We start from the raw sequence: 13,287 nt of genomic DNA, 5'->3' as shown, positions 1-13,287 counted from the left end.
AAGACACCTCAGAAAGTTTACATCATGTCAAGGGGTCAACAGCAAGAGAAGGCATGTCCAGTCAACAAACCTGGAATTTCACATTTACGGTTTTGTTTTTTTGTTTTCTCTCTCTCTCTCTCTCTCTCTCTCTATCTCTCTCTCTCTCTCTCTCTCTCTCTCTGTCAATGTCCTAATTAATAAAATTTGAATAGCAATTTGCCAAATGAAAGTATACACTGGGTAACGTCAAGGCACAATTGTGTGTTAACAAGGCTGAGCAAAATAACGTTGAAACAAGTCGTATTTATATTCTTAGATTATGCAATATAGAGGACTACACACACAATAACACACACAAATGAATGCTTTAGTTCGCAACCATAGGCCTGATATTCCATTGGCCGCCTTCATTATAAGGAAGCCAATGGCTAATCTCGTAGAGCGCTTCTTGCTGTTACTCTTAAACCCCTAAATTGGACAGGCATTATACTCTAACCTGCTTTGGAAGAGCAAATCTTTTTCCGTTCGGCTCGCTTTTCTTTGTCGGCTACTTCACTGACCACTTGAATGGCTTGCTACCAGTTCTCTCCACATTGTGCGGGCTAGAGCTATCTCTTCCCAGACATTCACCTCTATGTCCACCGCTTTGAGAATCCCTTTGATTACATCCACATAGCGGAGATTGGCTCGACCAGTTTTCCTAGTACCAGTTGCAAGTTGTCCATAGAGGATGACTTCTCATGCGTGTGCTGTATATACTTGGGCAGGGGTGGGCAAATTACGGACCGCGGGCCACATGCGGCCCGTCGAAGTGTTTTATGTGGCTCGCCGACACCTACAGAAACCAGGTGTACCCACAGTATATACATATTAAAATGCAAATATTAAAAATAATATCTATATAAATTATAAATCTGATTATAAAACGTTTTAAGTAAACAAAGATTATGCTTATTGGCTATGCATCAATACACTCAATCCAAGACACAATCTCTGAGTGTTGGGTAGGCTTGGAACAAGATGACAAGTGAAACAACTGATGGAGCTCGATCTTTGACTGAGACAATTATATTTTTTTAATAAAAAAATATCCCAACCATAAACTTTAAACAGGAAAGTTTCCACAAAAGTGCACAAAACTTTCATCATTACACTGTCACTACGAAGTAATTCATAGTAATCGAACTTTTTAGGGTTAGAGGTTTTAACCACGGGTAGCTCCGATATATGAACAAAATAATCCAATGTATCCGCCAGCCTATCATGGGCAAGGCAAATGAGATATACAATCTCAAGGAAGAAATTGTTGTTACTTCAAGGGCATTGACTTTGACTTTGTTACCGAAATTTCTAATGAAGAGTGGAAGACAGATTTCATATTTTCATGCAGATCTAGTTGCAATCGATTGTTTACATATGAAATCTAAATGCATGTTAAATCTTTTCAAACAAGGCTTTCCCATTTCTACTGGCAAGCAAAAGTATTTTTAGTGAAATGATTAAAAGTACAAAAGCTGTATTTCCACACTTTAAAAAAAACTATTTGGGTACACATACATCAGATCTTCTTCTTCCTTTTTCTCATTGTACATGTTGGAGGGTTCAAATCAGTAATCCTAGATCTGAGATGAACCGAGCAGAGATTTCCAGATCAGGCAGTTCTCCGAATAGTCTTTGGAGAGCCTTGTTCGGGTGTCTTGATTTAGTATGCACAATTGAAGGACATGGTCAGCATTCTCTGGTGATGCTCCACAAGGGCAGGTTTCGCTCGTCCCGACATTTAACTTACGGAACATATATTGTCTCATTCAGTGAACAAGCTTTTTTTTTTTGTTGAAACTAAACAAGTATAATCACTGGTCAATGTTGATTGACTGTAATTTGACAGCAGTCACAAGGGTAACAACTACTAAGATAGTTTCACAGTTCCGGAACATTATGCGTGTAAAAAAGTAAAATACTGCACATTAAGTACAAAAGTATATTTTTGGTGATATTGTAATATAAAAGACAACAGCAATTTTTAAAAAATCAAAAAATTGTTTTCAAAAATTGCTAACTCTTGTAATTCCTTAACGTGGAGTGTGAAAAAAAGGAAAGAAACATGAATAAAATAGTGTCAATATGAGTTAAAAGACATTCTACACAGTTAGCTAGCGTATCGTTCTAAGATATATATATATATATATATATATATATATATATATATATATATATATATATATATATGCGGTCCGCCATTCCAAAACTTTTTTTTAATGCGGCCCTCGATACAAAAAGGTTGCCCACCCCTGTACTTGGGGAATCTGAGCAAATAAGTCTGTCTCTGTCTTGACATGTAATTTATAAGATACTACGAAAATAAAACGAGCTTATAATTTGCGCTCTTGTTTCGTAAATGTGCTCCATGTTTCGTCATCGTACTGTAGGCTGCTAAGGACATATGTAAACCTGAACTTGCTTAATCTACCTAAGGATGAAGCAGCTATCCCTATGCACTTTTTTTTTAGATCTCCTCTTAGAGGGACAGGTCATTTTAAATAGGGGAACTCACATTACGGACAACGCATTTTCAAGTTCTGTATTTAAACGCACAGTAATAACCCTACAATTAGAATTTCAGATTCGACTGTACTTGTTCCTATTTTTATACTATAGAAATAGACTAAAACAGTATAAATCATATTGTTTAAATGTTTTCATTTTACTAGCGGCCTCCGAAAGGGGAAAAGCCGTTATTAAATTTGTGCGGCCTGTCCGTCCATCCGTCCAGTTTAGTTCGCCCAAACTGGAAAAGATACAGAAAGTCCGATATCATGATATTAAAGATCTCGAAAAGTTCTAGTGTAAAGGCTATTTCTTAACTTCTGCAAAAAAAAATGCAGTTTTGTTCTTTAAATGTTTCAATTAATTAAACCAAATAGTTGTTCATAAAAATGCACTACTTTTTAGATAAAGGTCAGAGACTTCTTCATTGATAACTCTCGCTTCACTAATGAATTCAAACATCGGTAAAAAAAAAATGCATGTAACGTCACAATTGAAAAATTTATTCATAACTCATTAGTGATCTTTTTTTATTAATTTATTAACTTATTTAGCATAATGCTCATTCAAAAATTGAAAAGTTTTTTTTTTACAATTGTTTATCCTAACATCAATTTAGTTGAAAGTATTTAAAATAAATTACATACATATTGGCGATGGAAAGACACCAGCAAAGAATGGACAGTCCTGTCATTGGATGAAATTCTATATAAGGCAAAGGATAGAGAGGAATGGAGAAAGACGGTTGACATATCTTGTGTGGTGCCCCAATGGTTCAACAGACTAAGGCAGGGGTTGGCAACCTTTTGAGTCGGAAGAGCCTAAAATTACAATTAACACAATTTTAGGGTTTTTGAAGAGCCACTAAGTTTTTTCTTGCCAACTATAAATAGTAGCACTACTAGCATAAATAAAGTTCTTTGATAAAAAAAAAATATATTTATTCAAAAGAAAAATATCTATTTATTTATATATGACTAGTGTTTTTAACAATAAATTAGATAACATATATATGGCATTATTAGATAATTACTTATTATATAAGTAAATAAATTAAATGAAGTAAACTAACTTGTATTTCAATAACAAAACAATTGAGCAAACAAATTCAATGGCAGCGATGGCTTTGGTTTTAGAAAGGTTGGGTACATTTAGCTCAACACTTTTTGTTTTTAGTTTCAAACACGACTCTAAATTTGCATTTGTTAATTGGCATCTTACTTTACTTTTTAATTATATTCATACAAGAGAACGCTTGCTCGCATGAATATGTCGATCCGAATATAATCAGTACTCCAATGGCCAACCTTTTCACTTCACTGTAGCAATCTGGAAGACAATTCCATGCGTCGAATATAAGTGCCTCGCGTTATTTCATTGTAACCTGTCCACTTTTGTTGCGTTACGTACATACATTTCTGGACCTCCAACTTTTCAAACTTGCTTTTCAAATCTGCAAATTCTCGCTCCAGAAAACTTTACTTTTTAAAGTCCAGTAGCAATTCCAAATGGCTCAATGTGGATTTCGATACTATTTGTGTTGAGGGGATTTACTATGAATGCTAGAATGGTTTTGTTGGTTTTGAAATGCTCAAATCTCTCATCAAATTCATCTGTATCCTTTTTAAATAACGGTGCTTAAGTAATTCCTGTCAACAATTGCACTGGTTTTATCACGATATTGCTTTAGAAAGTGAAAATGAAGTCATTTACCGCTATGAATAACTAAAATAAAGCTTCCCTTTCAGATCTTGCGATCTAAAGGGCAGATCATGTAAAGGTCATCTCTTTCTGTGGCCCACGGTTAACAAGATTGTCATGTGGCCAGCACCACGACCAACCGCCTTTACTTTCCCCAATTAATGTCAGGTACCCATTAAAGCTGGGTGGATTTAGAAGCGCCAAAAATATCCAGTGACTAAAAATCCCAGTCTTCGACAAGATTCTAACTCGGGACTTCGGTTCTGAAGCCAAGCGCTTTACTGCTCAGCCACCGCTCTTATCTTCTACCAAAACATCGGCTGGGTTTTCATTTCCTTATAGCTTTAGATTCATCTCCTTCACTTTCGCTTATATATCCATCATAAAGTAACATTATTATTGTCGTTCTCTAATTCTGGGTGATTAATACCTTTCTCATTTAGGAATGTATTTATTTCATGCAAGCACAAATCTGGAAGTTTCAACACCATACCTGTAGAAAGCCATCGCACTTTATTGGGAAGAAGAATGTCGGAATACTGAGTCTCCATTTCGTTAAAGAATTCTTTAAACTGACGATGGTAGAGTGCTTTTGAGAAGCGCTTCTTGGTATAAGAAATTTGCGGAGAATCGCAGATTCTCCTTTATTTTTTCCTTTCATACTTCTGGCTCCATCAGTTGCTATTGAAACGAGTTAATTTAAATAGATCTTATTGTCTTCAAAGCATTTTTGCTCGGCATTCTCTTCTAGTTTGTCACGAGAGCGGTAGCAATGCTTGGGAAGACATAAACCTGACAGAAAATCAACTTGTACCGTGTCTATTATGTCGCAAGACTTATCTATATTATTGATAAGGAAGAAGAAGGTTGAACATCTTCCACCTGCAAATATGTTACATTTGAAGACATGGGGAGGGTGAGGTGAAAATCAAGTACAAGTGTCTGAGTGATTGAATCTGTGCCTAATCTTAGTTAATCGATTCATTTTTTTTTTCGATAAAATAAATAATATTTGAGTATGGAACTAAAGAGCCGCAGCTTAACATCCAAAGAGCCGCATGTGGCTCGCGAGCCGCAGGTTGCCGACCCCTGGACTAATGGATAGGTGACGGTGAAGGACATCGCAGCACTGACTAGTCGATATGCGCCTGACGTTAATCTACAATAATTCCAAAATTCAACACTTAAATTATGAAATCAATGAACTTTTAATAATTTAACAATTAAAAGAATTGTAGATCGACATGGTATTATTATGTTATTATTCCTCTATAAAGCTAATTTAGATAGTCCAAGATAGATCTGGTCTTCTTTCCTCTTCTGTTACGAGCGAAGCTCTAGATTAGATCTAGAATTCTAGATCACATTTGTGTAGCAATATAAGCAAAGCTAATCACTAATCTTAAAGAAACATGGAAATAAATCTAATTTTAATAATTTAGAGCTAGATCTAGATATTGGCCAAGTAGCAGAATGATGTATTCTGATTTTATTGATAGGAATAAATTATTAAATTTTATTTCCAATTTCCACCTTTTCCCCGTTTCCATCCATGTAAAAAGATTATAATAGGCATTGTATATAATAAAAACATATTAGAAAGTATAAAATTAGTATACAATTATACAAAAAAATATGGCGGCCTGAATGACCTTCCTGGGTTCATGAGGCATAGTTAATCAATCCACGACACGTAATCAGGGCCATGAAAGTACTCCACGACTTCCCCGTTCAACAGGTAGCTGCACTGCGTCCTCACAAGGTGACGTCCTTCATAGATGCAGTTACATGTGGTACCGTTAGGAAAGCTCACCACATTACCCATTGGGATCAGTCTGTTCTCCACCCAGCAGTTGGGACCTAGGGGGAAAAAAACAATAACCAGAACACTGATAAGCTAATGATACACATAAGAATCGATTTAAATTAAAAATAATTGTAAAACAATAAAAACAACACAGGATAAAGACATTTTACAAAGAGAATTAGATGAATTACAGAAATAGGAATCAAATTGGAGCATGTCTTTCCACTCAGAAAAATGTCAGTTATTAAGACTAACAAAAAAACTAAAACAAATTAATTCCACTTATCTTAATCATGGCAAACCAGTAACACAGACTAAAAACGCAAAATACCTAGGTGTTATAATAAATGAAAAACTGTCATGGAATCCACATATTGATGAAGCTATCAAAAAATCAAACAAAGCATTAGGGTTTATTAAAAGAGATTTCTATAAATCAAATAAGAACATAAAACTAAAATATTATTTAACCTTGGTTAGGCCAATAATAGAATATGCATCCTCTGTTTGGGACCCCTCAACTCAAGAAAACATTAAGAAACTGGAACAGATACAAAATAGAGCAGTGAGATTCATAACAAACGAATATTCACATTTGACTAGAGTAACACCTTTAGTAAAATCAATAAATTTAGAAAGCCTTCAGGACAGAAGACTCAAAAGTAAAGTAGCAATTATACTTGAAACACTGAACCATAATCTTCAAATACAAAAACAAAATTTAATAAAATAATCAGAAAGACACAACGATAAAGGCACAATCCCAGTTCCATATGCTAGGACAGATTTGTACAAATGCTCCTTCTTCCCTAGTGCTATTAGAGCATGGAGTGCGTTGCCTGAGCTAGCCAGGAAAACCAGTTACTTGGCAGAATTTAAGTCATTGGTTAATATGCATGACTGAATGCATGACGCATAGGACGTAATCATCTTTTTTTTTTTAAGTAACGTCTGTATTATTTAAGAAGATAAGACATACACACTCCCTCTAACACCTGTCAATCACATTACCACGTGATCATATTCACTTACCGTTTGGGCAGGAGGCACAGCAATCTCCTGGCCTAAGGACAAAGTCAGCACACTGCTGGCTGGAACAGTCTCCGGCGAGGCATATATTGTTCTCAGACGCAACCTGTGAGCAGTTTTCGCATAGGTAGCAAGCCACTGGGTAGTTGGATTGGTATTCATGCTGAAATGACCAATATTTTATTTAAATTGCTTGTGTTTTGCGCAACTTAAGATCAAGCTTATAACATGTTCAGTGCGATAATGTCCAATCGTGCAGATATCTAGACAGGGCCGGACACTAGCGGATCCAGAACTTTGGAGTGGGGGGGGGGCGATTTTTTTCCAAACCCTAACCCTAACGCCCAGTAAACCCTAACCCTACGCATAAACGTGCATACAGCGCGCGCGAGCACGAACACACACACACGCGCGCACGCACACACACACACGCACGCACACACACACACACACACACATATATATGTATATATATATATATATATATATATATAAATATGAGAATAAAAAAAGCAGCATTTCTCAACCTTCGGCGAAAAACAAAACAACTTGGGCAGCGCTATAAGGTTCTCTGGTGAAGTTCGGGGCGAAGCCCCGACGCCATAAGCGTTTTCTTGCTTTTTTCACTGCAGAAACGCATTCTCCTGACAAGTACAGCTCATTATTCATCAATGGAGTTCGGGGCAAAGCCCCGACGCCATAAGCGTTTTCTTGCTTTTTTGACTGCAGATACGCATTCTCCTGCGAGTACAGCTCATTCTTCACAATGTAGTTCGGGGCGAAGCCCCGACGCCAAAAGCGTTTTCTTGCTTTTTTCACTGCAGAAACGCATTCTCCTGACAAGTACAGCTCATTCTTCACAATGTAGTTCGGGGCGAAGCCCCGACACCAAAAGCGTTTTCTTGCTTTTTTCACTGCAGAAACGCATTCTCCTGACAAGTACAGCTCATTCTTCACAATGTAGTTCGGGGCGAAGCCCCGACGCCAAAAGCGTTTTCTTGCTTTTTTCACTGCAGAAACGCATTCTCCTGACAAGTACAGCTCATTCTTCACAATGTAGTTCGGGGCGAAGCCCCGACGCCAAAAGCGTTTTCTTGCATTCTTCTCTGCAGAAACGCATTCTCCTGACATCTACAACTCATTACTCATAAATGGAGTTCGGGGCGAAGCCCCGACGCCAAAAGCGTTTTCTTGCATTCTTCACTGCAGAAACGCATTCTCTTGACCTAAAGCTCATTGTTCATACTATTAAAAAACGACCTTTCGAATAATGTTGTACTTGAAAAATATTCTAATTTGAATTTATAGGCCCATAATACATTGCAAATAAAACCGATTTGTTCCTTGAAAAGATAGGATACCCCACGTATTTAGATTTTTGCTTTGAGGATCGCTGCCGAAAAAAAAACTTATTCGATAAATAGTATTCAAGAAAACTCTAGTATAAATTGTGAGTAATAGTCCCAAATTTATTTAGCTAGAAAAATATCAGATTGAGTAAAGGTTGGGAAAAGGCGACTATGAAAATGTTATTTGAGTTTATAACTCATCTCAATCATGACTCTTATACTGAAAAATTTGATTTGAATTCTAACTTTTCCAATGCAAAGTCTTTCTTAAAATACTTATGATAACTTCATGTGAAATTACAAAAACTCTGTCTGGAAATGGGAATGGCGGTAGAGTGGAAACGATTAATCCTCGCTCCTTTACTAATTTCTGCTAAAGATTGCATTTGTCATTAAAGAATAGGTATGGGGCGACTCGATATAAGAATTTAATTTATAGTATATATAAATTATATTAGTGACAGATTTTTTTAATTTTGTAATTTCTTAACTATAATACAAAAAGAAAAAGTATTGATTTGTCCGATGGGGGAAATGCGATTGCATGTATCGCCCCTCCCACCTGGTACAACCCTTTTTAATTTAAATTTACTAATGATACAATTTGAGTGTGGTACGACATATTTACAATGGGTCACATATCAATACGTAGTTTATATTAGATAGATATTCAACTAATTTTATTCACAAACTATGATTCTCCACAAAAATAGGACCGCCCCCCCAGCACTCAGAGGGCTAGAGTGGGGAGGGCAGTACATGCAATCGCCCCCCCCCCCCTCACCCCACCGAATCGGCCAAAATACCAGAAAGGGAGCGACATAATATAAAATGTATATATTAATTCAACTAATTTTGTTCACAAACTATGATTTCTCCATAAAAACGGACCGCCCCCCCCCCACTCAAAGGGTTTAGGTGGGAAGGTGGGAAGGGCAGAAGAGGTATTCGTCCCCCCCCCCCACCAATCGGCAAACAGGGAACGACATAATATAAAGATCGGTGAAAATATCAATAACAAATTACAAAGATATAGATATTTAATTGATTTTGTTAGCAGGCTGTGATTTCTACCAATAAATTGGACCGCTCCCCCCACTCGAAAGTGTAGGGGGGGGGGGCGGGATTGATACCATAGCCCCCTCCCGACCCCACCAAATCGGCCAACATACTAGAGGGGGGGGCGAAATAATCTAAAAATAGGTTGAAATATAAATAATTAGTATATATTTTTAACATAAGTAATAAATTCGTATACAAATTGTGTGAACCCTATACTAAAGTTCGTCCAGCCCCCCCCCCCCTTTGGGGGGGGGGGGGTCGGCCGAGTGGGGGGGGCGATCGCCCCTACCGCCCCCCCCCTGGATCCGCCAGTGGGGCCGGATTTAAGGCACGACAGGCAGGGCCCCGACATAAGAGAAAATTAATCCATATTTCGAAGGGTCAGCAACTTATAGTTTTTTAGGTTTTTTTTTTTTGTTTTGTTTTTGTGTGTGTTTGTTTTACATTTAAATCTTACAGTTGGCAACACTGTCGTGCTTTTAAGAAATGTAGGGTGCTCCTAATATATAAAATCAGCTCCTGATTTAAGGCAGTGTGGAAACCGCCAAAATATACAATTTTTTAGACAAAATTTATCATATTAAATATTTTTTAAAAAGAAGGAAAAAGATTAAATTTATAAGTGCTCCATTTCTTTCTGCTAAAATCTGGCATGCTTTTAGATCAAGGATTGACCTCTTTAGTGACACAAAAAGTTGCAAAGGGGAAAGATCGTCTCACGAGACCTAAAGCCACACAAAGAGAGAGGGAGAGAGAGAGAGAGAGTACTATTTTAAGTGATTTTTATTCAAGCTTTCGAAAAAGTGTTGGGGCCTCCACAAAAAACCTGCTCGGGGGCCTCCACAAAAAACCTGCTCGGGGGCCTCCACTTACTTAAAACCGGCCCTGTATCTGGTAAAAAATTTTCGTGATGCCTTTCAGCTCTCAGCTCTCAGCATTGTAAAGTAAAGTAGTAAAAGTAAAGTGAAGTTCCCCTTTCAGACCTTGAGATCTAAATGGCAGATAATGTAAAGGTCATCTGTTTCTTTGGCCCACGATTAACAAAAGTGTCATGTGGCCAGCACAACGACCAATCTCCTTTACTTTTCCCCAACTAGTGCTTGGTAGACCTTAGAGCTGGGTAGCCTCAGAGGCGCCCAAAAGTCCCGAAATTATAAATACCAGTCTTTACAAGGATTCGAACCCAGTACCCTGGGTTCTGAAGCCAAGCGCTTTACCACTCAGCCACCGCGCCTCCCAAGACTGAAAAAATAAACATTGACTATAGTCCTTGACGTAATTGATGAAGATATATTTGAAAGTGGTCTACCCAGCTGTTCTAAGCTGTCCAAAGCTGTTCTAAGCTGTCCAAAGCTGTTCTAGCTGTCCAAAGCTGTTCAAAGCTAGTATGAAAGTTGAAATTTATTATAGCTGTTAAAAGTTATTGTAACTGTTAGATGTTATTTCAGTTGTTCAAAGTTATAATAGACTTTGTAACTGTTAAAAGTTATTATAACTGTTTAAAGTAACTAAAGACTGCCATGAAAACATTATGTGAGTAATCGTATCCACATAAAATGTCCCTACAAATATAAATTGTATGTAATTATTCGCATTTTAAAAGAATACAAAGATATCAACAAAATATATTGCGTCATTAGTGCTACCTTTTTTTTGAAGACCAAAAAAAAATATTACCTTACACATGTTTCCCCATCGAGTAGACAGCCCACTCTTCATTTCAGGGGCTTGAGTGCCTTCTTGGATCTCTGGGCTTCGGAATTTTCTTATTCCTGAGGCAGACAACCAAGAGTTCAGTCTTGTGTCTCTTTTAGGTGCGGACCTAGTGAGCCCGATGAATAATGTGCAAAAATAAAGAAAAGCGAATCGAAACAGCATGTTTTTTTTTTTCAGTTCTAGCAAGTGGGCTGTTTCTTGTTTCAGTTCTAGCGAATGGGCTGTTTCTTGTTTCAGTTCTAGCAAGTGGGCTGTTAGTTGTTTCAGTTCTAACAAGTGGGCTGTTTGTTCAGTTCTAGCCAGTGAGCTGTTTGTTCAGTTCTAGCAAGCAGACTTACCTCAACGATTACACGGTCTTGATTTACTTCAAGTAACAGCTCATAAAAGACATCCTGTCCATGGATCCGAGGAGAACCTGTTCACTGATCTATATACCAGAAAAATGTCATAAATTATTTCGAAAGCCTATGGTTTCTAGACACACCGTTAAAATAAAATATATTGTTGCAGTTCAAAGGTCAAGGGAATGTTTTACCAGAGAGACGTGGCGCCAATGGATAGGGAAGTAAACACTGTAAGGTCACAAAGTAAAATAACACAAACATGAGCGTTGACACGTCCTCTGAGAGGGTTCTAGCCAGGGGCGGACTTGCATACGTATATGCCGGGACACAATGAGCCTGTGAGGCTGTAGCCAAGCGGGTCACAAGAAATGACACAAAAAAGTAAAGTTCAGCCCTTTCAGGACTTGCGTTCTGTAGAGCAGATGGTGAAAGGTCATGTTTCTATGGAAGACGGTTAGCGAGGGTGTCATGTAGCGAGCACAACGACTAATCGTTTTTATTCTCTACCACTAATGTCAGGTATCCCTTTGGTTTCCTAAAAATCATGAAGTAAAAGAATCCAAGTCTTCACCGAGACTCGAACCCGACACCCCTCGGTTCGGAAGCCAAACTCTGTACCATTCACCCACCACGCCCTAGAAATGGTTCATATTAAATTGAAAAAGATTTTCTTATAAAAAGATTCTTCTTGCCTTAAACTTTAAACACATTCCTAAATCATGTACACATCTATTGCCGTGTACAGTGCTTCTTGTAGGCTTTAATACAAATAAACAAAACATCCATATTTCTTATAGACATTGGGTTTGCGTTACTGGGAACATATTAGTAAGAATCATTTATACATGGGCCAATAACAACTTTCACAATGTTATGGGGTAGTATCATATACAGTTTTATATATATATCAGAGTGTCTTCAACTGTAAAGTTTGTGAGGACAGTTACGACTAGATGTCCATAATAAGGCACAAATTTGTCGGCCGGATTATATGGTAGGGCTAGGGCCGATTTGTACATTCAGTTCCCCATTGGTTTTAGCTGTAGGGGAGATAGTTGTGTGGAGCCTAAACCTTACATATTAACAGCATGTCGTCTATCCGATTGATACAAAAATGGTTTATTCATGTCATAAATTTGATATCCCACCTTCCCATCCCCACCACTTTGAAAGTTAGCAGTTCGTACACATTTAGCACATTTAGAGCTGTATTGAGACTTGAAAAGTCTATAAGCTAGTTAAGATATGGAACCATTAAAAAACCCAGATATCGAAAGACCTAACTTACTAAAGAAGCAAAATATATTTTTTTTTTAAAAATATACTTTAAAAAAATATAGATTGTATACGAGAAAGAACCGCACAATTACTGCCATCTATCTTGATATAAAACAAAATTAATTCATTACCACACATTAATTATTGACGCATTAATTTTTAACTGATTCATATATTTTCATCGACAATGCAAACTTTCAACTTGATTCAAGAATGGGAAATGGGAGAAAAAACGTGTTCAACATTTGTATCACACAGACAAAGCTTCGTAAAAACAATTTCACAGACAATGTAAAAAATTTTAATACGAATGGAAATATTGGAGCAATATTGCGAAGTTAAATTTGTATGTTTGCACTTCTGTTACGTCTGCTGATTTGGAATTTGCATAAACGTAGGAAGCTTACGTTCATTCTGTTTGTGAGAAGCTGTCGATTTTAGAATTTGTTTCCCAGACCGTAAAGTTAACTCC

The 13,287-nt window shown here is 37.2% G+C and overlaps 1 protein-coding gene across 1 annotated transcript; it reads right to left on the bottom strand.

Moving 5' to 3' along the window:
• Positions 1-5,419: 5,419 nt before the first annotated feature.
• Positions 5,420-11,611, bottom strand: LOC129922035 (uncharacterized). Its single transcript, XM_056006029.1, has 3 exons — positions 11,155-11,611; positions 7,070-7,229; positions 5,420-6,090 (listed from the first exon to the last, which is right to left on the bottom strand). Exons 1-3 carry the CDS (start codon positions 11,353-11,355, stop codon positions 5,906-5,908), a joined length of 546 nt encoding a protein of 181 aa, XP_055862004.1. The 5' UTR covers positions 11,356-11,611; the 3' UTR covers positions 5,420-5,905.
• Positions 11,612-13,287: the final 1,676 nt, after the last annotated feature.

Source organism: Biomphalaria glabrata, chromosome 12 (assembly GCF_947242115.1).
Source record: "Biomphalaria glabrata chromosome 12, xgBioGlab47.1, whole genome shotgun sequence".
NCBI classification, from domain to species: Eukaryota; Metazoa; Mollusca; class Gastropoda; family Planorbidae; genus Biomphalaria; species Biomphalaria glabrata.
Note: the sequence above shows the minus strand (reverse complement) of the source record. Positions and strands in the feature narration are given on the sequence as shown.